The sequence below is a fragment of the Populus trichocarpa genome, chromosome 1 (genome assembly GCF_000002775.5).
Source record: "Populus trichocarpa isolate Nisqually-1 chromosome 1, P.trichocarpa_v4.1, whole genome shotgun sequence".
Classification (NCBI taxonomy): Eukaryota; Viridiplantae; Streptophyta; class Magnoliopsida; order Malpighiales; family Salicaceae; genus Populus; species Populus trichocarpa.
Window position 1 is genome coordinate 3373183 of NC_037285.2, and position 22393 is coordinate 3395575.

The 22393-nt window shown below is 36.1% G+C and overlaps 3 protein-coding genes across 7 annotated transcripts in view; 1 reads left to right on the forward strand and 2 right to left on the reverse strand.

The window, feature by feature from the left end:
- The window catches only part of LOC112325957 (cinnamoyl-CoA reductase 1), a 163856-nt gene that overhangs the window by 110444 nt on the left and 31019 nt on the right, over positions 1 to 22393 (reverse strand). The window contains exons 1-5 of one of the 4 annotated variants that reach the window (XM_002299224.4): positions 2648 to 2882; positions 2392 to 2546; positions 2063 to 2248; positions 1438 to 1790; positions 263 to 643 (exon numbers count right to left, since the gene is read on the reverse strand). The exons of 1 other annotated variant lie outside the window; for it this stretch is intronic. In XM_002299224.4, coding sequence (XP_002299260.1) covers positions 448 to 643; positions 1438 to 1790; positions 2063 to 2248; positions 2392 to 2546; positions 2648 to 2786 — 1029 coding nt within the window. In that variant the 5' untranslated portion in view covers positions 2787 to 2882 and the 3' untranslated portion in view covers positions 263 to 447. Of the gene's footprint in view, positions 1 to 262; positions 644 to 1437; positions 1791 to 2062; positions 2249 to 2391; positions 2547 to 2647; positions 2894 to 22393 lie in introns of those variants that run through there. 2 more of the 4 variants (XM_024607981.2, XM_052455761.1) reach the window with 2 other exon arrangements.
- LOC127905758 (uncharacterized) lies at positions 9542 to 14776 on the forward strand. Its single transcript, XM_052455765.1, has 9 exons — positions 9542 to 9766; positions 9858 to 10175; positions 10258 to 10357; positions 12982 to 13214; positions 13305 to 13443; positions 13530 to 13600; positions 13680 to 13953; positions 14022 to 14141; positions 14225 to 14776. Exons 1-6 carry the CDS (start codon positions 9654 to 9656, stop codon positions 13542 to 13544), a joined length of 918 nt encoding a protein of 305 aa, XP_052311725.1. The 5' UTR covers positions 9542 to 9653; the 3' UTR covers positions 13545 to 13600; positions 13680 to 13953; positions 14022 to 14141; positions 14225 to 14776.
- LOC7487059 (sister chromatid cohesion protein PDS5 homolog D) overlaps positions 17107 to 22393 on the reverse strand; it is a 52917-nt gene continuing 47630 nt past the window's right edge. The window contains exons 12-14 of one of the 2 annotated variants that reach the window (XM_052455712.1): positions 18125 to 18196; positions 17889 to 18047; positions 17107 to 17844 (exon numbers count right to left, since the gene is read on the reverse strand). In XM_052455712.1, the coding sequence (XP_052311672.1) occupies positions 17553 to 17844; positions 17889 to 18047; positions 18125 to 18196 (523 nt within the window). In that variant the 3' untranslated portion in view covers positions 17107 to 17552. The remainder of the gene's footprint in view (positions 17845 to 17888; positions 18048 to 18124; positions 18197 to 22393) is intronic. The other variant, XM_052455707.1, reaches the window with a different exon arrangement.

Below are 22393 nucleotides of genomic sequence, written 5' to 3' on the forward strand. Positions count from 1 at the left end.
AGGGTATGTACTGATCTATACAGAGATGGCATCCTAGCGATTTTGGGAGGGAATAAGAGTAAGAGAAATTGACATCCTTAATTAATTATATTAGGAGGGTGCTACGAGATGTACATGCAACTATCATTATATAAGCTTATTCGATTTTTAGACCTTATTTTGAAAGATAGATAATCAATTCTCAATCCAAGGGAAGCCACAGAGATGGTATGGATTTCATATTGAAATTGAATTAAAAAAAAAAAAGTGGAACACTTAAAAGTTACATCCAATAATTGATTAATTAGAGGATTAAAACATAGATTAATCTAAGCGCGAAGACAATTAGAGGTCTTAGAAGACAGTAACACTTGCACTCTACATTCTTCTTTAGTAAATTCTTTTCCCTAGTATGTATTTTGCAAACAACTACAACCACACATGGGGTGTGGACCTGTACGTCCCCTCCTAATAAATGAGCCCTTGTTGAATTTTCACAGAGTCTTCAGCTTGTTTTGGGATTGGAAGGTGACCCTTTTCCTGCAAGCTCTTAACAGATTCATACAGGCACTGTTTCACTGGGGTGAATTCGATGCCCAGATCCTTGATCTTCTGGTTTGTGAACTTGTAGGGTTGTTTTCTTGGATTCTTCTCATCTGAACACCTGCATATGCATTGCAATACAAAATATTAATATTCAAGATTAATAAAAAAAAACACAGCACAATTAATTCTTTCTACAAACTTGGTAGGTTTTTTTCTACAAAATATTAATATTCACTAGCTCATTAAGCACTACAATTAGACAAACAAGTACTGTAGCATATAATTGCATGAGATTAGGATTTAGGACCCAATAATCCTCTTCCTAACTCTCCATGACAAAATTTGAAAATATATAACAAAGCAAGATTTAACTTGTGATCCAATAACTTTGTGCAGTACCAATCGTAGAGAACCCATTTTGGTCCAAATATGACAAAGACGATGGGGTTGGTGAGGACCCTTTTGCTGCACCAGCATATTGTCAAATCATTTGGCTTTCTTTGTTGATGATTCAAAAAATTAGGCCACGGGGGATTCGATTTTGGGTTAAGATTATCATACAAGTCAAAATTGGGACACCAATTGCCCCACGATACCATTAAGAAACCAAAAAAATAAAAATAAAATAAGGCAGCGATCTGCAATGTTTTTTTACTATATTTATAATAAGGACAAAAAACCCTTTTCTTCATTTATTTTCTTATTTTGGGCATGGATAGGGATAAAGTATCAGAGAACTGTCATGCAACAGGAAGTGAGGATTTTATTCTTTAATTTAATTATTGTACAAAATCTTCCAACACTCATTGCCCTAAGTTGCTTTATATATATATCAAATGTGCAAATATATGTGGGTTTGTTTTTGCGTTCAAAAAATTCTTTTCAAAATTGTTCAAAATCATAAGAACTTACTTGGTGGGGATGGGATACTCCGGGAAGAACTTTGCAAGGATTTCCACCACCTCTCCACGGTGGAGCATTCTCTCAGCGCAAATGTAACGGCCGGAGGCGGAAGGTGTCTCGAAGACTAAAATGTGGGCTAGTGCCACATCCTTAACATGCACATAAGCTTGAACAGAGTTAGCATATGTCTTGGCTGAGCCGGTTAGGTACTTGAGGATGTGAACGATGCTAGCATTGACAGTGGGTTGCAACAATGGTCCAAGCACCAGCACTGGGTTCACCACCACTAGGTCAACTCCATTCTTCTTAGCCACATCCCATGCATCCTGTTCCGCCACAGTCTTTCCATAGCAATACCAATTCTGCAATTCCAAGATGAACTTACATCAAGATGTGAAGGATAGGCAATTAGGATAGATATATTTTTATTTACACCTACTCTGTATGCTTTGAGTAACCCAAGTGTATGTGGGCACAATAATAGTTATGTTAATCAATTATCATGACATGTGATTAATTAGCATATATTTTATATCATGTTGATTTAATCATCAAGTAATAGCCGATCCGTGCTCTAATTAGGAGCTATTTAATTATGTTAATCAATCATCATCACATGTTATTAATTAAATACCTTGGTGTTCTTGCAGAACTCAAGATCACTCCAGCAAGATTCATCAACGACAACATCAGGGCTCCTATTGGGGTCCATGTACACAGTCCCAATTGAAGACGTGAAAACCACTCGTCGGACTTTGGCCTCAGCTGCTGCCATGATCACATTCTTGGTTCCATTCACTGCTGGCTCCAGCATTTGCTCCTTCAAGTATTGGAACACAAAATCATCTCATCATCAAAACCAAACTTGAAGATGTTTTTATTTTCTTTTCTTAAAATTCTCAGCATCCAAACAAAATTTTTACTACCAATGAACCGAAAAGAAAAGAAAAAAAGGAAACATACTGGATCGTCTGTGACAGGAGAAGCAGTATGGAAAACTCCATCACACCCTTGAATAGCCTCTTTAAGAGACTCATAATCAAGGAGATCAGCCTTGCATAAAGTTAATCTTTCTTGAGCTCCTTCAAGCTCCCTCAAATGGGAATTCTTGGGATCAGCTGTGTATACCCACACAAATACAGAGCATTAAATTAACACAATCTTAAGAACAGAAAAAGAAAAGGGAAAGAAACCAAGTGCTTAATTATTATAAACTAACCTGGGTTTCTCACAGTTCCTTTAACAGAGTAACCTTTCTCTAGAAGAAGTTTAACAATCCATGAAGCAATGAAGCCACCAGCCCCGGTGACACAGACAGTTTGGCCTTGGCATGGAAGTGATGAAGTATCGACAGGCATGTTGTTTTGATATGTGTATTATTATGTGTGCGTGTTTGGTCGTAGAACGAAGGAAGAGAGACAGAGAGAGGGAGGTGTTTTCCTTTTCTCTTGATTTAGGAGGTGGATGCTACAAGGAAAGAAGTGGTGGAGTGGATGTATTTATAATTAAGGTTTAGAGTTACCTTCCTCACCCACTACCGGTAAATATTTACCAAAGTGGTGGTGTAGATTCTCTCTTTCCATTATTTTTCATTCCTTGAGGTTTGTGACTGAGTTTTTTGTAAATAATATTTACAAAACATTATTCCTTGATTGTTTTGTAAATGTATTTTTTTGACCAAACGTGCATGCTGTTTTTGACCAAAATGTAATTATAAGCTACTAATAAATTAAGAAATGAAAATATATTACACACAACGACCCATTAAATGGTTGTAGATCACAAGTAGAGAGCAGTACTTTAATTTGTTTTGGAAGGAGAGAAGGAAAGGATCTCATGGATGACAAGTGTTCATGTTAAAGAATATTTGGTTATTATAATTCCAAACACTATGATAGTAGATTGATTCAAATATCATGTTCATGTAAGCTTACTTTTCTCCAGCCTCATGTGAATTGGATTTAATAATGTCTCTTAAGAAAGTTGACCAGTAAATGAATGTCCACTGATTAATTAATACACATAAACCAGCAAAGAATCTGGTGGGGAAAAAATGTAATAAGCTACTAATAAATCTTACATGGAAAATTTATTGTTTTATGCATGTTGTTTTTGACCAAAAGTGCATGCATGTTGTTTTTGACCAGTCTCCGGTTCTCTTGTTCTTCTTTGGCGTTTACATCAAACTTAACTATTAATAGATGAATGTATCGAAATAATGAAATCTCCAAGGATATTACTATATTTGTTTTTACCTTACCTTTATTATTATTATTATTATTATTGTTATTATTATTATTATTATTATTTGGATTATATTACTATATTTGTTTTTACCTTACCTTTATTATTATTATTAATATTATTTGGATTCGAAAAAAAAAATGGTTCATCAAACATATGTACAATCACCATCCATGTTTTTTTCTTTTTCTTTTTTTTTTAATTTCCCTATTCAACAATGCTCATGACCATCAACGTTTACCTTTTGGTCAAATCATATATATATATATATATATATATATATATATATATATATATAGAGAGAGAGAGAGAGAGAGAGAGAGAGAGAGAGAGAGAGAGAGAGTTTATAATCTATATATCCACATGCATGTTTCTTGTTTCTTGCATGTATAAAGAAAGACCCAATCACATCAATTATTAATGGTTGATCCTGAGAGTCCTTCTCTTCCGAGTAACTTCAAATATATTTTCATATCTTTGACAATTTCTTACATCCAGTTCTCTTCTATTCCCACTGATTGACCTGGTCTGATATTTTTCTTTTTTATTGAACGTTTGTTTTTTTATTTAGAACAGCATTTTTATATAATTACATTATTTTTTAAGATTTGTTTTTTATTATTTTAATAAACTTGAAAAAAAATAAAACATTAATAAATTATTTTTCAGCTTATTTTCCATGACATAACCAAACACTGAAAAATATTTTTCAATTTATTTTTCATTACACTACCAAACATCAGAAAATAATTCATTTTCCTGAAATTTACTTTTTTAAAATTCAATTTCTAAAAAAAAAAAAATTTCCAGCAAACAAACCAACTTTAATTACTTCTAATTATAGCTCTTGACCAAGAGTGTTTCTTTGCCAACTAAACTTGAAAAAAAAAAAAAAGTTTTTGGTTCAAAAACTGCCACATTGCATAGGCCAATTACAGCTAACTGTGACTCTGTATGAACGCTTCTTAATTGGAGAATCTTTGTGCATGGTTAGTATTTAAGGATAGAAATAATATATATATATATATATATATGAAATAAACAAAAACGTGTTTGGATTAAAAAATAAAAATAAATATATAAAATAAGCCTGTTTTCGAAATAGAAAGCATATGAAATATATTATCTTTATATATTTTCTATCTTTTTTTTTATTATTGCAGGATAATAACTAATAATTTTCATTCTATATTTTACTATTTTGATACCAGAAACTATAGCATCAGATTTCCAAATCAGAAGTAGTTTTAACGGGGAAAGGAATTTCCACAATGTCCCCCCTTGTTTCGAAATCGGTACACTTCATGTGGCTGGCCGGCTGTCTCCATCTCACCAACCTGGCTAGCCATGCATCTCCGGCAACTTCTATCCAGAACTTCCCGAGCACTCTCACCCCATGACCTAGATCGTACACCACCTAATGCCAGAAAAAAGACAAAAGAAGACACCATTAATTGGAAAGTCAATTGCACTAACTACTAGTAGATTTCCCACTGATTGACCGTTTGTTTTTCTTTTTCTTTTTCTTTTTTATTGAACGTTTGTTTTTTATTTAGACCAGCATTTCCATCAAAGGACATGATCTTTTACTCGGTACACCAACCATAGTTGTTTGACGTTATGGTCTCATCTATTTTTTAAAATATTTTTTGAATTGGGTTTTTCTTGGAAGAAATTTTAAATTTATATATTTTTTATAATTTTAATATATTAATGTTAAAAATAAAAATAAAATCTGAAAAAAATAAATATTTACTTAGCATATGTAATACCCTAAAGGATTTGCTCCTTTTCTTTCTCAGAAAATCGTATCTTGATCTATCAGATAATTGAATTTCAGTTCTATCAGCTTTTGCCATGTGTGCATATCATATTGGTTAATGGCAAGTCCATTAACAAATTAGTGATATCAAACCAAGGAGCTCTATCATTGAATTAAAGTACAAGATTTTATATGAATTAACATTGAATAAAGGAGTTGATATAACTGAAATACAATAATGCATGCAAGGGTACGTGATGAATTTTTTATTTTTTTTTCTCACACGAGAAGGATTATTTGATTTTGAGCTATTTAATATAAATAATCTATGGCTCTTTTCTGTTTAAGAGGGTATTTTTAAATGTAATAGCGGTTGTTTTTTAAAATATGTATTTCTTGTAAATATATCAAAATAATATATTTTTTAATTTGAAAGAATTATTTTTAACATCGACATATTAAAATTATTCAAAAACATAAAAAAATCAATTTTAATAAAAAATAAATCAAATTCTTGAAAAACTCAGTTTCAAACATGTTTCTAAACGGGTGAAATCACAAGGTAATGAGTGCTTTATCTTTTACTTTATAAGATAAACTTGTTGCACTCACCCACTTAAACTCAATTATCTAGATAGTAGGAGGCTAAAGAGTCGGTTTGATATTGTGTTTCAATTTATATTTGGATGTATTTTAAAAATGTATTTGATATGAAAAAATATTACATTTATATATTTTTTAGTGTATTATAATAATTTTAATAGATTTGTATTAAAAATAAAAAAATCTAAAAAAATATTTTAATATATTTTTTAATAAAAATAACTTTTAAAAAATTTATTACACCACAATATCATCTCACACTAAATCTTCCCTGGGATTGAGTGAGAAATAAGGTTTTTAGTGATGGAGGTATTTGAATGTGTTTTAAATTAGTTTTTTAAAGTGTTTTTATTTTTATTTAAAAATATATTAAAATAATATTTATTTATTTATTAAAAATTTATTTTTATATCAAGTCATCAAAATAATTCAAAAAATAAATAAATAAATAAATCTTTAAAAAAAAACACAATTCCAAGCACAGCCGACAGTGCCGACGGTGATTATTTCCTACAAACTAATCTATCATAAAGTCTTGTTTATAAATCTGCAAAGACTACGCCACTACGGTTGTTTTCTGTCACATTAATGATCTCTAATTAATACTTGGCAGCTTTCGACAGTGACTATTTGTTACAAACTAATCTATCATAAAGTTATTTAATTACTTCTAATTATAGCTCTTGACGAAGAGTGTTTCTTCGCCGACTAAACTTGAAAAAAACAAAAAAGTTTTTGGTTCAAAAACTGCCACATTGCATAAGCCTATTACAGCTAACTGTGACTCTGTATGAACGCTTCTTAATTGGAGAATCTTTGTGCATGGTTAGTATTTAAGGATAGAAATAATATATATATATATATATATATATATATATATATATATGAAATAAACAAAAACGTATTTGGATTAAAAAATAAAAATAAAGATATAAAATAAGCCTGTTTTCGAAATAGAAAGCATATGAAATATATTATCTTTATATATTTTCTATCTTTTTTTTATTATTATTGCAGGATAATAACTAATAATTTTCATTCTATATTTTACTATTTTGATACCAGAAACACTACCAGAAATTCGCTAAATACCAACGGATTTACCGACGGAATATTTCTGTCGGTAATTTGAGATCGAAATTATCGACGGACACTTTTACGTCTGTAATTCAGTCGGTAACTACTGACGGACCATTTTCCGTCCGTAATTCAGTCGGTAACTACCGAAGAAAAATTTCCTTCGGTATTTACCGACTGAATTACGGACGGAAAAGTTTCTGAATTAAAAAAAAGACGGGTCACTGACGTGGAGGTTTTGGCGGGTTATTTTTTTTCCGACGGATTCAAAAAGACAGCCAGTACAGTGACGTGACCGGTTCGCCGTTTAAATTGCCGACGGACTCACCGAGGGATTTGAAATGGTAGATCCGTACGGTGACGTGTCTATGTGTCCGTCAGAATCACCGACGGAGTTTCCGTCGGTGAAACCGTCAAAAAAAGTTAATATATGTCAGCTCTGCTGACCCTCTCCTCCCCTATTTCTCCTTCTTCTTCCTAAACCCAACTCTCCCCATCAGCAAACAACCAGCCCCCCCTCCCCCCCCCCTAAAAAAAAAAAATCTTCCTCATATCAGCACAACAAGTTATATTTCTTGAAGTTTTGTGGTCACAGCATCCGTGTTCTGATTTACCGACGGATTTTATCAATTTTTTTAAGTAATTCTATCTTTTTAAATTTTAACATTTAATTAAATGTCAAATTTATTGTTTTTTTAGTATATGTATTTTGTTAGTAGATGTACAATATGTTTTATTGTTATTTCTCAAACAAACTTGTAGTATATGAATGTATAATTTTATACCTGTTATGGTTTGTTTTAGATTTTGTAAGATTGTATTTGTTTGTAAATTGTTAAAACTTTATGGAACTACCGAATTACATGTGCTATTTTGAAATAATTAATAGCTTGCTTAATGGGTCCGTTTAAAGTTTTATCAATGGTATTGCGGAGTGGTAATTAATTTCTGTAAATTTATATATTTTAATTCGTATGGACGTTGATAAATGATAATGAATATTTAATATTTATGAGAAGTTGTGATTGGTTTGTTGGATAATCTCGAGGTAAAGTAATATTTTTGCAAGTTTATTTACCTAACTTAGTTAATTAATACATGATGTCATCATAATTTTATAGAGGTTCGATATAAGTCATGGATGATCGTTCATGGATGTATCGAGATTCACTCCAAGGATTGCGGAGGATGGATTATTGTAACGGGGTTCAGGGTTTTATTAATTTTGCAACATCTATTCCCAGAAATTTTACTGGAGGCGGTATTAGGTGTCCATACAGGAAGTGTGAAAATAAAAAGTATCTGCATCCAGATGTTGTAATGATGCATCTTCTACACAAAGGGTTTATGGAGAATTATCAGTGTTGGTATGCACATGGAGAAGTATTTGGTAGTAAGAGGAGAATGGAAGAAACGGTGGTTGGGTCTACTTCTAGTGCTAGCAACGTGCATGAAGCGGCAAATGACAACATTAATCCTTACAGAAATATGGTTATGGATGCAATGAGAATGAATCAAGGTAATGGCAGTCAATGTCCAATCCTAGAAGAAGAACCTAATGCAGATGCAGCTAGGTTTTTTGATTTGTTGAAAGATTCTGACGAACCATTATGGGATGGCTGCACGAACCACAGTAAATTATCGGCCGTAGCACAGGTGTTCATTATCAAGTCAGATCACGGGTTGAGTGAGGCCGGGTATGACAAGATTATTGAATGGGCAAGAAGCATTTTACCTGAAGGGAACAGGCTGAAAGAGAACTTCTATGCTGCGAAGTCCATGATGAAACCCCTCGGTTTAGGATACCAAAAAATTGACATGTGCCCTAACTTCTGCATGTTATACTACCTTGAAAATGCTGAGATGACCGAGTGCATGACATGCAGGCATTCTCGTTACAAACTTAGAACTGGCAGGGGAAAGACTCTAGTGGCATATAAAAAACTTAGATACTTCCCGATCACACCTAAACTGCAGAGGTTATTCATGTCACCAAGGACTGCTGAGCACATGACATGGCACCAAGCACACCATGCGGTTGATGGAGTGATGGTTCATCCTTCTGACAGCGAAGCGTGGAAACGCTTTAACAGTGTTCATCCTCACTTTTCAGCTGAATCAAGGAATGTGCGTCTTGGGTTGTGTACAGACGGATTCAACCCATTTGGGTCATTTGCTGCTCCTTATTCTTGTTGGCCGGTCATACTCACAGTTTATAACTTGCCACCGGGAATGTGTATGAGGCCGGAGTTCATGTTTTTATCTACTGTCATACCCGGTCCAAGAAGCCCGGGGCGGAATATAGATGTTTGTCTTCGACCGTTGATTGATGAGTTGGCGCAGTTGTGGTCCTCCGGAGCTCTGACTTATGATATATCGAGGAAACAAAATTTCCTTTCGTGATTTGTTGCCAAAGGGAATATGGGATGCACTCACGGAGATCAGTCATTTTTTCAGAGATATATGCTCCAGCAAGTTGAATGTTGATCACATTGAGAGGCTTCAAACGAATATCGTCGAGACACTATGCAAACTTGAGATGATATTCCCTCCATCATTTTTTGACTCAATGGAGCATCTCCCTATACATCTACCGTTCGAGGCAAAAGCTGGAGGTCCGGTCCAATATAGATGGATGTACCCATTCGAACGGTTAGATATTACAGTTGCAATGTAATTCATATATAAAAGTATTTTATATGTTTTTCTTAATTGAAAATACTTGATTAATATTTCAATGCAGGTACTTGTTTAATCTCAAGAAAAAGGTTAAGAACAAGGCGCATGTTGAGGCTTCGATATGTGAGGCCTATATTGTTGAGGAGATCTCAACATTTATCTCGTACTATTTCGAACCTCATATGAGAACGAGAATCAATTGCTTTCCACAGCATGATGATGGCGGTGAAGTGCCATCCAGTGGGAACTTGTCAATATTCTCCAATACTGGACGACCCACACCTAAAAATGCCATAAGAGGAAGATATTTGTCGGAAATAGAGTTCAAACAAGCACACAACTATGTTCTATTTAACTGTGATGAGCTGAGACCTTTTATTCAGTAAGTTTAAACTAATTAAACTTTGTTAGTAATAAACTGTTAATTATATATTGTAATATCATACACTCATTATCACTTGCAGGCAACATCGTCAATATTTTCTCTCCAATAACTCACAGCTGACCGAATCCCAGATCTTTCAATTACAAGATGAGCAGTTTGCCACGTGGTTCAGAACACATGTAAGCACTATCACAAACTCATTCTAACTTGCAAAATTACTGTACGTATGCATGTCATTACGAGATTCTCGTTCATTTACTGTTTATTGATGTACATTACATACAAAGTTTATCAAATGGGAAGGAGTGCACCTAAGTCATTGTCTTCACTAAGCCTGGGGCCTGAAAGAAAATGTAACTGCTATAACGGGTATTTTGTCAATGGATATGTTTTCCATACTGAAGAATACGGGCAAGGAAGAAAGACATACAACATCGGTGTTTGTGTTAAGGGATCCACTAGTAGTGAGTTAGAAGTTGACTACTATGGTAGATTAGAAGAGGTCGTCGAACTGCAATATCATAACGAGCAGAATATAGTGTTTTTATTCAAATGCTATTGGTATGACACGACTGACAGAGGAATCAGAGTTGATCCGCACTATGGTCTGGTCGAAATCAACTCAAAAGCTAGACTCCGCAACATAAACGATGTCTTTGTTTTCGCAAAGCAATGTCAACAAGTTTATTACACATACACCCCTTCATTTAGAAAGGATCGATCAAGAGTGGATTGGTTGTCCGTTTTAAAAACCAAACTCCGGGGTCGTGTCGGGTTGTTCAGGATGAGAACGAAGACACAAGTGTGCGAGATGAAGTCTTTCAAGTTAGTGAGGTGGTTGAACCATATCGAGTTGCTCCTTCGATTGAATTGGAAGAAAATTCAAATTTTCGTGTTTTCGATGATAGTCTTGTTGATGTTGACGCAGAGGAGTTGAATTTTGTTTTGAGCTCTAGCGGACAAGCAAATGTCGATGAAGAAGATGATATTCATATTGAAGATTGCGATGAAGGTGATGACAATTCAATTGATGACGAAGAAGAAGAAAATTCTGACTAACTACCAAAATAAAGCTCTATGTAAAACCCTTTTTTTCATGTAATTTAGATTATGGATGATATATTTTGAAACACAAAATATTTATTACTTGAAATAATTAGTTGAAATGCCACAATTACGAAATAATTACTTGAAATAATTATTGATCATGGATGATATATTTTGTGACATGAAATAATTACTTGAAATGCCACCACATCACCGACGGACACACCGACGGACTTAATTCCATCGGCATTTCACAGAGAGTTCGAAAATAATTACTGGTAATGCCACCACATCACCGACGGCTATACCGACGGAATTAATTCCGTCGGCATTTCACAGAGAGTTCGAAAATAATTACTGGTAATGCCACCATATCACCGACGGCCACACCGACGGAATTAATTCCGTCGGTATTTCACAGAGAGTTCAAAAATAATTACTGGTAATGCCACCACATCACCGACGGCTACACCGACGGACTTAATTCCATCGGCCTTTCACAGAGAGTTCGAAAATAATTACTGGTAATGCCACCAGATCACCGACGGCCACACCGATGAATATATAGCCGTCAGTATGTTTTCAATTTTACCGATAGAATTACCGATGGACTGCGCGAATATCAAAGGATTGCGCATTAAATGCATCTCTGACCGCGTCAGATTGCCGACGGCTTTACCGACGGACTGCGAAAAATATGGAGGGCCATTAAAAAATTTGGTGCGAAATTCAAAATTCACCGACGGATTTTTAACACCTCACCGACGGAATAAATTAAAATAATAATTAATTTTATAGACGTCGGTGAATCCGTTGGTAAAATTGGCATTTAAACTCCCCCGACCGCCTCTTCAGTTCATTTTCTCTTCTCCTCAGTTTTTCACCATTCTTTTCCTCTCCGTTCTTCTCTCCGTTCTTCAGGCGATCTCAAGCTTTTTTTATCGTGAATCTCCATCAGTTTAAAAGGTTAGTGTTTCCTCTATTTCATTTTACTTTAATGGTTTTTTTTTGCTATTTTTTTGGTTATTTTTTTTGTTTTGGTGTATTTTTTGTAATGTAGATAAAGTCTATAGTTTTTTTTTGCATAATTCATTGCTAAAGTCTATAGTTTTTTTTTTGAATTTATTGAATATTTTTTATTGTTGTATTGACATAATTATTATTAGTTAATTTGTTGAATATTTATTGTTAATGTTGAATTTACCATAGAATTAGTAATTGAATATGTTGGAATAATTATTAATTTTACTTTATTATTGCATGATTTGCGTTTAATTTTTTTCATTTATTTTGATTGTTATTCTAGAGTTTTTTTTAATTTATTGTTTTGTTGTATTGGCATAATTATTGAATAATTTGTTGAATTGTAATTCTTAATGTTGAATTTACTTTAGAATTAGTAATTGAATATGTTGGAATAATTATTAGTTTTACTCTATTATTGCATGCTTTGCGTTTAATTTTTTTCATTTATTTTGATTGTTATTCTAGAGTTTTTTTTTTAATTTATTGTTTTGTTGTATTGGCATAATTATTGAATAATTACTTGAATTGTAATTCTTAATGTTGAATTTACCTTGGGATTAGTAATTGAATATGTTGAAATAATTAGTATAGATTGGGTAAATTGGTTGTGGCTATTGTTAATATGTGCAGGTTTGTGGATTTGGGTAGTATCCGGTATAGGGGAGGTGCTGTCGAATTTTTTTTTTACATTTGAATTTAATTATATAAATATTTGTATCAAATTGTGTAGATACGTAGAACAAAAACCAGAGCTTGTCGCTCAAGTACGGTCGCAGCTAGTTCGTCTAGCAGCGAGGATGATATTTCCTTAGGTGCCTCTCAAGAAGAGGCACCTACACCACCTGCGCCGTCAACTGATGCTGCCTCTTCCAGCGGTACTTCACAGCGCAGAGGCGGCGTGCCTTCGCAGCGGAATCAATTTACCCGCAAGTACGAGGCACAGTGGAAGGACGACCTTTCAATGTAAGTTTGTTAAGGTTTTAGTTTTTTTTTTTTAAATTACAACATAATTTATGAAGTAATAACTATTGAATTTATTTCATTTATTTTCAGGTTCACAAACATTGAAGCCGCCCGAGTAATATCATCGGCGTTTAAATCGTCTATGGAGATTCCATTGTTTCAATGGAGTCAGATATCCAAGCATCCTGAATGGATGCCTCAAATCAATGCATGGTTTAACAGGTTTGAGGTTGGTATTAATTTATAATTTTCAGCTTATTAATATAATTGTAAATAAATTATTATTTTTATTTAAACTTGTTTATTTATACACAGCACAAATTCTGTTAGGACAGTGAGCATAACACTGTTGTGAGGAGGGTGTGGGAAAATCACGCGGCAACTAGGTAAGATCGAAAACAATACAAGATTTTTTTTAGACAAAAATTTATGTTTCGAAATGTAATTTTTGGTTGCGTGAAGTAGGTTGTGTGATTTTTGGTATGAAGCACAAAAAAAGGCAAAAAAAACCGTGAGGGATAGGGGTTTCCAAGGCTGGAACGATGTTGCGGTTTGGAGGGATTTCAAACCGATATACATCCCGGAAGATATATGGCCGCACTATCTTGAGCACGTGACGTCTGAGCGGTTCACACGACGCTCACAGTCCGGTGCTGGCAACCGGAATCGGCCAATTCAAGGCGGGGTGACAACGCACACTGGCGGCTCCGTTCCGTTTGCTGCACATGCGAAACGGATGGTAAGATTAATTTAAATGAAATATATCGTTAAATTCAGTTGTTGTTAATATATCTTTTTTCATTATAGGCTGCGTCTCTTGGACGTGAGCCGAGCCCGATGGAGCTATTTGTGGAGACGCACGTGCGGAGTTAAGACCGCTAGAAGGGGGCGCAACATTTCATTGATAACCGTGCTCAGCATTTCGTGGTATGTTTGTTCAACCATTTTATTTTGTAAGTTATTATGTTTATTGTATTGAATATGATGATTACTTTTTTTTTTATTTTTAGGAGACCTATAATAATCGGTTGAGGGAGAGATACGGGGACGATATTTTGACCCATCCGGAATTCGATTCGGATTTGTGGATGGAGGTTGGCTCGTCAGGTGGACCCGATAAAAATCGGGTTTACGGGCTCTCCAACACTATGGCCGACAACTTGTGGTCGACCCGTAGTGTTTCAACCGTTGGGAGCTCCCAATCAATATCGAGCTCCCAATCTAAGGAGTTCGTGGCCTTGCAGCAACACACGGCTCAGCTCACCGAGAAATACAATAACCTATCAACGGAGTACGCACAACTCAAAGCGTCTCATGCACAACAAAGAGCGGAACAAAGAGCGGAGTCTGAGAAAATCAAAGCGTCTCAAGCACAACAAAAAGCGGAGTATGGAGCGGCTTGTAAACAACAAAAAGCGGCTTATGAACAGCTTCGCGAAATGATTATGAACTTGACAAATAGTGGAACATGTGCGCCTAATCATTTTTGGCCGTATAACCACCAGCCTCCTCCAGGATCTCCTCCTCCTCCTCCAGCTCCACCTTTATATTAATTTGTAATCAACATTATTTACCTTTAAAACTTCATTTAATATTTTTCTTGAAACATATTCAGTTTGTAATGAATATTATTTAACTTTTTTTTTATGTTTAATATAAATTTTATTTGCATAATTGGTTTGTATTACAATTAATTTATATAGTTTTATATTATATATCCTAAATAATTTTTTTAAAAAAAATATTACCGACGGATGAATTCGGTCGGTATTTTAAACCTCACCGACAGACTTACCGACGAAATTAATCCGTCGGCATTTAACAGTAGCTGCCAACAGTACCGATGAATTTACAGACGGATATATTCGGTCGGTATTTCATACACTCACCGACGGATTTACCGACGTATATTTTTTGTCGGTCAATCACAATATCACCGACGGAATGAAAATCCGTCGGTATATTTCAAGTGGGAATCTTTTTGTTTGGCGCGCAAATTCCGTCTGTAAAACCATCGGCAAATGGTTTTTTTGTTTTTCCGACAGATATAGTGACGGAAGGGGGAATCACCGAGGAAGGGAAAGTCGACGGACGTAATCCGTCGGTGATGACGTCGGTAAAAAAATCACCGACGAACTTCCTATCACACACCGACGGAATTGGTCCGTCGGTAAAACTGTGAAATCTTGTAGTGAAACTATAGCATCAGATTTCCAAATCAGAAGTAGTTTTAACGGGGAAAGGAATTTCCACAATGTCCCCCCTTGTTTCGAAATCGGTACACTTCATGTGGCTGGCCGGCTGTCTCCATCTCACCAACCTAGCTAGCCATGCATCTCCGGCCACTTCAATCCAGAACTTCCCGAGCACTCTCACCCCATGACCTAGGGCGTACACCACCTAATGCCAGAAAAACACAAAAGAAGACACCATATATTGGAAAGTCAATTGCACTAACTACTAGTAGATTTCCATCACTTTATGCGATTATAATAACCCATCCTCTCTTGGATGTTGACTCAAATGATAAATAAATTTGTTTTCTAAATTGCTATCTATCCTGTGTTCAAAGTCCAACTAAATTAAGTTGCAAGGTTGTTTTTTAGGTGACCTAACGAAGTTATAATAAAAAATAGAGTCTCCATAGGTATACTAAGCTAGATTGATCGGGGAATATCTTTATGTTATGACTACTAATACTTATAACTTAAAAATAAAATATAAAGATTAGAGAGAAAATAACATCAGAACCCACAAAAAAAAGTGATAAAAATTCTCCCAAATACTTCAAAAAATCTGTGTGTGTGTGATATTTCTAATGTTTAGAAAATTTCTCTTTTTTTTTTTTTTCCACCACATTCCCTTTGGTGGTTGGGACTGCGAGGTTGACCATTTTTTGTATGCCATTTACGCGTTTAATCTGAATCGCGCGGAGATTTCAAGAAAATTGTATTTTGTTAAAAAAGGAAAGATGTGAAGGCAGCCTTATACGAAAAAATTCTGTCTTAATCCTATCCTCGTATTAGCGTTGGCATTAATTTCTTCACATGATTGATTTCAGGGAAGAAAATTTCTGAAGCCCTCAAAGTTTCGTGGGTAGGTAGATGACTGGTTTCTAAGGTTTTGAAAAACATGCCCACTCTGATTTTATTGCAAGTCTTTAACATTTGAAAAAAAAAAAAAGTAAACTATGTATATACACGATCAACAACCTCCACATATGAAGACTTTTGAAAACTTCCACGAAGAAACAGTTGGAGGAGCTTCAAGGAAAGCACATCAAAGACAATTGACCCCAAATCCTTTCAATGAGAAACGTCACCATTACCAAATTTTGAGCGAATAATTCTAATAAATTACCCATTTTTTGTACAAATAGACGCAGTAATGACCGCTTATCTTCGTGTTTTGATCAATCATTAACTGTTCAGTCTTCATCAGCTGTCACATCAATTTGTATTGAATTTAGTATGACTTGTTTGCGAATGATTTTCTAAGCATGACTTCACTCAATTAGGATCAAGGAGGGAGATTTCAAAGACAAGTCCTATAATTCAATAATTTGGTATGTAATATAATATGGAGGGGGAGAAAATGTAAGCATATGTCAGTTCATTTTAGCAACCTTATATTCTTGTTTGTGGGCTTAGCAGGTGACCATTTAAATATGAAGGCCAACTACTAGGACTCCCTTCTTCGTCCATTAACAAACTGGTTCGCGCTTGTCAGCTTTCAAGTTTCAACAAATTTGATGTCCTGCGCATCGAGGTTTTTGGTTAATTTATGGGGTAGTTCCTATGATTTAATTATTTGCAAACAGAAGAGCAAGTTAAAAGCTAAGAGAAGGAGAAGAGTTTCTCAAGATTAGTTGGGTTGACAAGAGATTAATAAATCTTGTAGAATAGTGAAAATCGAGGTATGAAATCCTGGCCATGTCATGACACCATTGCAGGCCAAAACATCCTCCTTTTCATAAATGCATACGTTATAACATCCAGAGTCTTTAAAATAATGTGGCAGAGGTTGTTTCAAAAACACCCTTAAGATTGCAATCAAATTGAGGTCTAAACACTTCATGGGCTGAGGGATCCATTACAATACAAGCCCCATCAAAACCATTGTTCCTGTCTAAGCCGAAGGATTGCTTGCATGTACTCCACTAGGGTCGCAAAATATATCCTTCAGTTGCCTAAAACAGAGGCGCTAAAACTAACACTAGTTCTAAACGAAACCAAACTCACAACGTTTCCCTGTGCCTCTCCGTCCGCTGTGTCTGTACACGAGGTTTACCAGTTCCTACGCAGTTTCAGGTGAAAAGGAAGAGCTCACTTCCCCTTGTTATTCCCTATTAGATCCATCCGAGCCGTGAGATTCATCATCCCCTTCGGAACTTTCATCTTTGGATGGTGTCACACCGACTGAAGTTGTCTGCTCAGAGTTGAAGCTACAATACTCGGTACCAGCTTTGAGACTTCCATTGTCAGATGGATTTACAGTCTCTGGCATTGCTTGCTTGGACTTGATATCAGTCAATGGATTGTCGATCTTCAACTTGACAGTAGAATTTTGACCATCATCTTGTAAACCGCTATCTGGCCCTGAAGTGTTTTTACCATCATCTTCTGAACCGCTATCTTGCCCTGGTGTGTTTTTCCCATCATCTTCTGAACCGCTCTATCTTGCCCTGGTGTGTTTTTCCCATCATCTTCTGAACCACTATCTGACCCAGATGTGTCATGATCCGCAGGTTTGTTGACAATAATTGGTTCGTTAGGCACAGCACCATATGCAGATCTTCTAGCTCTAGTTTTGGAAATGATGGCAGCTCTGCTTCTGGCAAACCATCATACATTTCAGTCAGTAGCTGACCACGTGAAATACACAACTCAAACGAAAGAATGCAAGCCAACCTTTTCGAGGATGAAACAGCCTTTGATCTCTTCCTTGACTCTGACTTAGTCTCGCATTTGGCCTTTTGCAGTCTGGTAACACATTGTAAAAGCAAAGCCCAGATAAGACCTAACATTAAGGAATCAGAAAAGAACCTATCTACAAACTATGGGAAAACCATGTTATTATAGTCTTATTTATAAAACTTTGAAGAAAAATGATAACTAAACTTACACGTCAGATGAAGTAGCAGCTTTTGGAACATCAATCTCCAGCTCCTGCAAACATTATTAGCACAATTGCATGCAAGCCGGATAAATTACTTCTTTGGAACAGTTCTAGAACATACAAGAAGAGGAAAATATGAAGCACAGAATGGGGCAAGAGACCCACTTGAACTGGAAAACTATCATCTTTAATTAGTTCCCACCGCTGCCTTTTGAGATTAAGCTTCTCTTCATCCCCATCAGCATACAAGACCGGAACAAGTCATCAACAGAAGTATTTTAGAGCTATGATAGGAAGAAATGAAGATATATAGCTCCATTGATGATGGAAGTTGTGTGAGAAGATTTGGACTCTATCATCCACAATGAACCAATTACTCCATCAAAGGAGTAATTTGGATCCATTGATCTTACAAGAAAAGCTATAGAGACAAACAAAAGGAGTCATTGCAGTAAGACAATTTCTCATGATTTATCATAAACATTGGCCCCAGGTACAGTCACAATTGCTATATAAAGACTGAAATAGTAGAAGACAGGATCATTCCCCCTCCTTCCTTTTTTTCCAAGATAAGCAGGGATCACTCAGAGTCATCTGACCCTGTGCTTCTTTTTGATGGGGTCGTAGGAATCAACAACTCCTTCATAGAACCTGCAGAACAAGGAATCACGCTTAGAAACTTCATGATGGATGTTCTTTAGGAAAGATTGTAAAACAGAGAAGAGAAAATATTTGCCTTATATTTATTCAATGATACTCTGCCGCTTATATACAAGTATTTCCCTACAATTGTGCTATGCTATATTAGGAATATGAATTACAATAGGAATAGTATAGTTGATAGATCAGGTCTACATATTTCTTTCCTAAACCATTACGTAACTTTGGGATATTCATTAATCCTTTCTTAACACTCCCCCTCAAGTTGGAGAGTGAATGTCGAGAACTCCCAACTTGCGAATCATGGTAGAGAAAATCTCCTTTCCCAATGGCTTAGTGAAGACATCCGCAAGTTGATCTGCCGAAATAACAAATTTGGTTATAATGGATCCATCCTATATTTTATCCCGAATAAAATGACAATCCATTTCTATATGCCTGGTTCTCTCATGAAAAACTGGATTAGCCGCTATATGCAAAGCTGCTTTGTTGTCACAATGTAGTAATGCTGGTTTCGGATGTAATATCCGTAAATCTTTTAATAATGAACGTAACCACGACAACTCACAGCATGTACCTGCCATGACTCGATATTCGGCTTCTGCTGAGGAGAGCGATACTGTTTTCTATCTTTTTATTCGCCAAGAAACAAGTGAAGATCCTAAGAAAACACAATAACCTGTAGTGGATCTTCAAGTCATTGGGCAACCAGCCCAATCTGAATCACAAAAAGCCCGCAGAGATAAATCATTTTGAGAAGAGAAGAACAAACCCTGTCCTGGTGCACCTTTCAGATAACGCAACACACGCAAGGCAGCTTCCATGTGTGGTTTGCGTGGTGCATGCATAAATCGACTTAGCACATATACAGAATACATGATATCCGGTCGGGTAATAGTCAAGTAAATTAGACGACCCACAAGTCGCCTATACTGAGATGGATCATTAAGTAAATCACCTGCATCTGAGAGTTTTGTGTTTTGTTCCATAGGAAAGTTCACAGGTTTGGCACCCAAAATGCCACCATCCTTCAGAATTTCCAAAGTGTACTTCCGTTGTGAGATAGCAATGCCTTTTTGTGATCGAGAAACCTCAATTCCCAGAAAGTATTTCAAGTCGCCCAAATCTTTAATTCGGAAATGACTATGCAGAAATCTCTTAAGTGTGTATACAGCCTTAAGGTCATTACCTGTGATCAAAATATCGTCAACATATATCAACAATGCAGTAAAGGATTTACCATTGCGACAAGTGAATAATGAATAATCTGCTTTAGACTGAACATATCCGGCAGCTTGAATAGCTGCAGAGAATTTAGCAAACCATTGATGAGAAGCTTGCTTTAATCCATACAATGACTTGTTGAGGCGACACACCAAATTCTCCCCCTGTCGCCGAAGACCAGGAGGTGGACATATATAAATTTCTTCATGAAGATCACCATGAAGAAAAGCATTATGCACATCTAGTTGGTGAAGGGACCAATTCTGTGTTGCTGCCAGAGCTAACAAACAACGGACGGTGATCATTTTAGCAGTAGGATAGAAAGTGTCATGGAAGTCAATACCTTCTAGCTGTGTGTAACCCTTTGCCACCAACCGGGCTTTGTGACGTTCAATGGTACCATCTGAATGGCGTTTGATTTTGTAGATCCAGCGACATCCAATAGGTGTTTTTCCAGGAGGGAGAGAAGTGAGGGACCAGGTGTTATTAGCTTCCAATGCTGCTAATTCAGATTGCATGGCAGCTTGCCACTGGGGAAAGGAAGCAGCTTCGGTGTAAGAACGGGGCTCAATGTCCTGGCTAATGGTGGCAGTATAGAAGCAAAGCTGTGGTGAGTAGCGATGGTAAGAAAGAAAATTACAAAGAGGATAGCGTGTACCTTTTGATGAACCAGACGAGGAAGCCAACGATGGTTTGGGAGACGTTACTTGGTTGCAGATGTAATCACGTAAAGCAGGTGGAGGGTTGTGATGGCGCTGGGAACGGCGTAAGGGCTGCACAGGAATCAGAGGAGGAGATGACTGAGTGATATTACTGGGAACCGAGGGAGAAAAATTTGGAGGAACTGAAGTGGGAGAAGCAGGATTGGAGACGGGGTAGTCTGCAGTAGGAGCATCAGGTATGGAAAGAGGTAGGACAGGGGAGGGAGCTGCAGAATCAGGGGTTGATGCATGATGTGCAAGAATGGGTGGAGATGATTTGTAAGGGAAAATGTGTTCATGGAAGACAACATCACGGCTAGTGAAAAATTTATGGGTGGAAAGGTTGTAGAGCTTGTAAGCTTTTTGGCCGACCGGGTAACCGAGAAAAACACAACGTGTGGCTCTAGGAGCAAATTTGTGTGCAGCATGCACTTCAGTGGCATATGCAAGGCAACCAAAAATTTTAAGATGTGAGTAAGTGGGGACCTTGCCATAAAGTTTCTCAAAAGGGGTTTGGTGAGAAAGAAGTGGTATAGGTAAGCGATTAATTAAATGCACAGCGGTAAGAACACATTCTGCCCAAAAATGCAAAGGGAGATGAGCTTGAAAGCGAAGGGCACGTGCAGACTCAAGAATATGACGATGTTTACGCTATACAACCCCATTTTGTTGAGGTGTATAAACGCAAGAGTGTTGATAAGTAGTGCCATGTTGACGAAAAAAATTCCGCATGGAAAAAAATTCCCCTCCATTATCAACGCGAATATTTGCAATGGATGCATTGAATTGTGTTTTGACAAAGGAAAAAAAATTTGTGAGTAAATTTTGTGTTTCATGTTTGTGATGCATAAAGAATACCCATGTAAATCTAGAATAATCATCCACGATTGTTAAAAAATATTTAGCACCGGACAGGGAAGGAATTTTATAAGGGCCCCAAATATCACAATGAATCAATTCAAACGGTCGAATAGATGAAATTGAACTAGCAGAAAAAGGAAGTCGACATTGTTTTGAAAGAGCACAAATATCACATGCATCGTGGAGTTTGAAAGGGAAATTGAGTAAATTGTTGGCCATAAAATTTAATTGAGAGGAAGATAAATGCCCTAATCGGCGATGCCACAACTCGGTGGAGGAGATGACATGAGAACAAAATGATTTGGTAGCAATAGCAGCTGAGGATTGGAATTTTGGTGTCGGTGTTGGTGATGCTAAGGCAACCAAGTAATAAAGTCTGCCTCGTTGTTTACCCAAACCAATCGTCGTCTTCGTCGCCAAGTCCTGCAAAATACACCAATAGGGAAAAAATGTTACTAAACAATTTAGACCTCTTGTAACTTGACTTATAGACATCAAATTCACTTTAAAGGACGGCACAACAAGCACATTCTTGAGAGAAATAACAGAATTTAAAGGCAAAGTCCCGGTAGAAGTAATTGGAGCCTGTTCTCCACTAGGCATAGTAACCGGTGG

What these genes read in the sequence shown, in the direction of transcription:
- LOC127905758 (XM_052455765.1), top strand. Translation starts at nt 9,654, where the DNA reads ATGATATTCCCTCCATCATTTTTTGACTCAATGGAGCATCTCCCTATA. An exon ending in CCACGTGGTTCAGAACACAT is followed by an intron (nt 10,358 to 12,981) that starts GTAAGCACTATC and finishes CAAATTGTGTAG; the next exon opens with ATACGTAGAACAAAAACCAG. An exon ending in TGGAAGGACGACCTTTCAAT is followed by an intron (nt 13,215 to 13,304) that starts GTAAGTTTGTTA and finishes ATTTATTTTCAG; the next exon opens with GTTCACAAACATTGAAGCCG.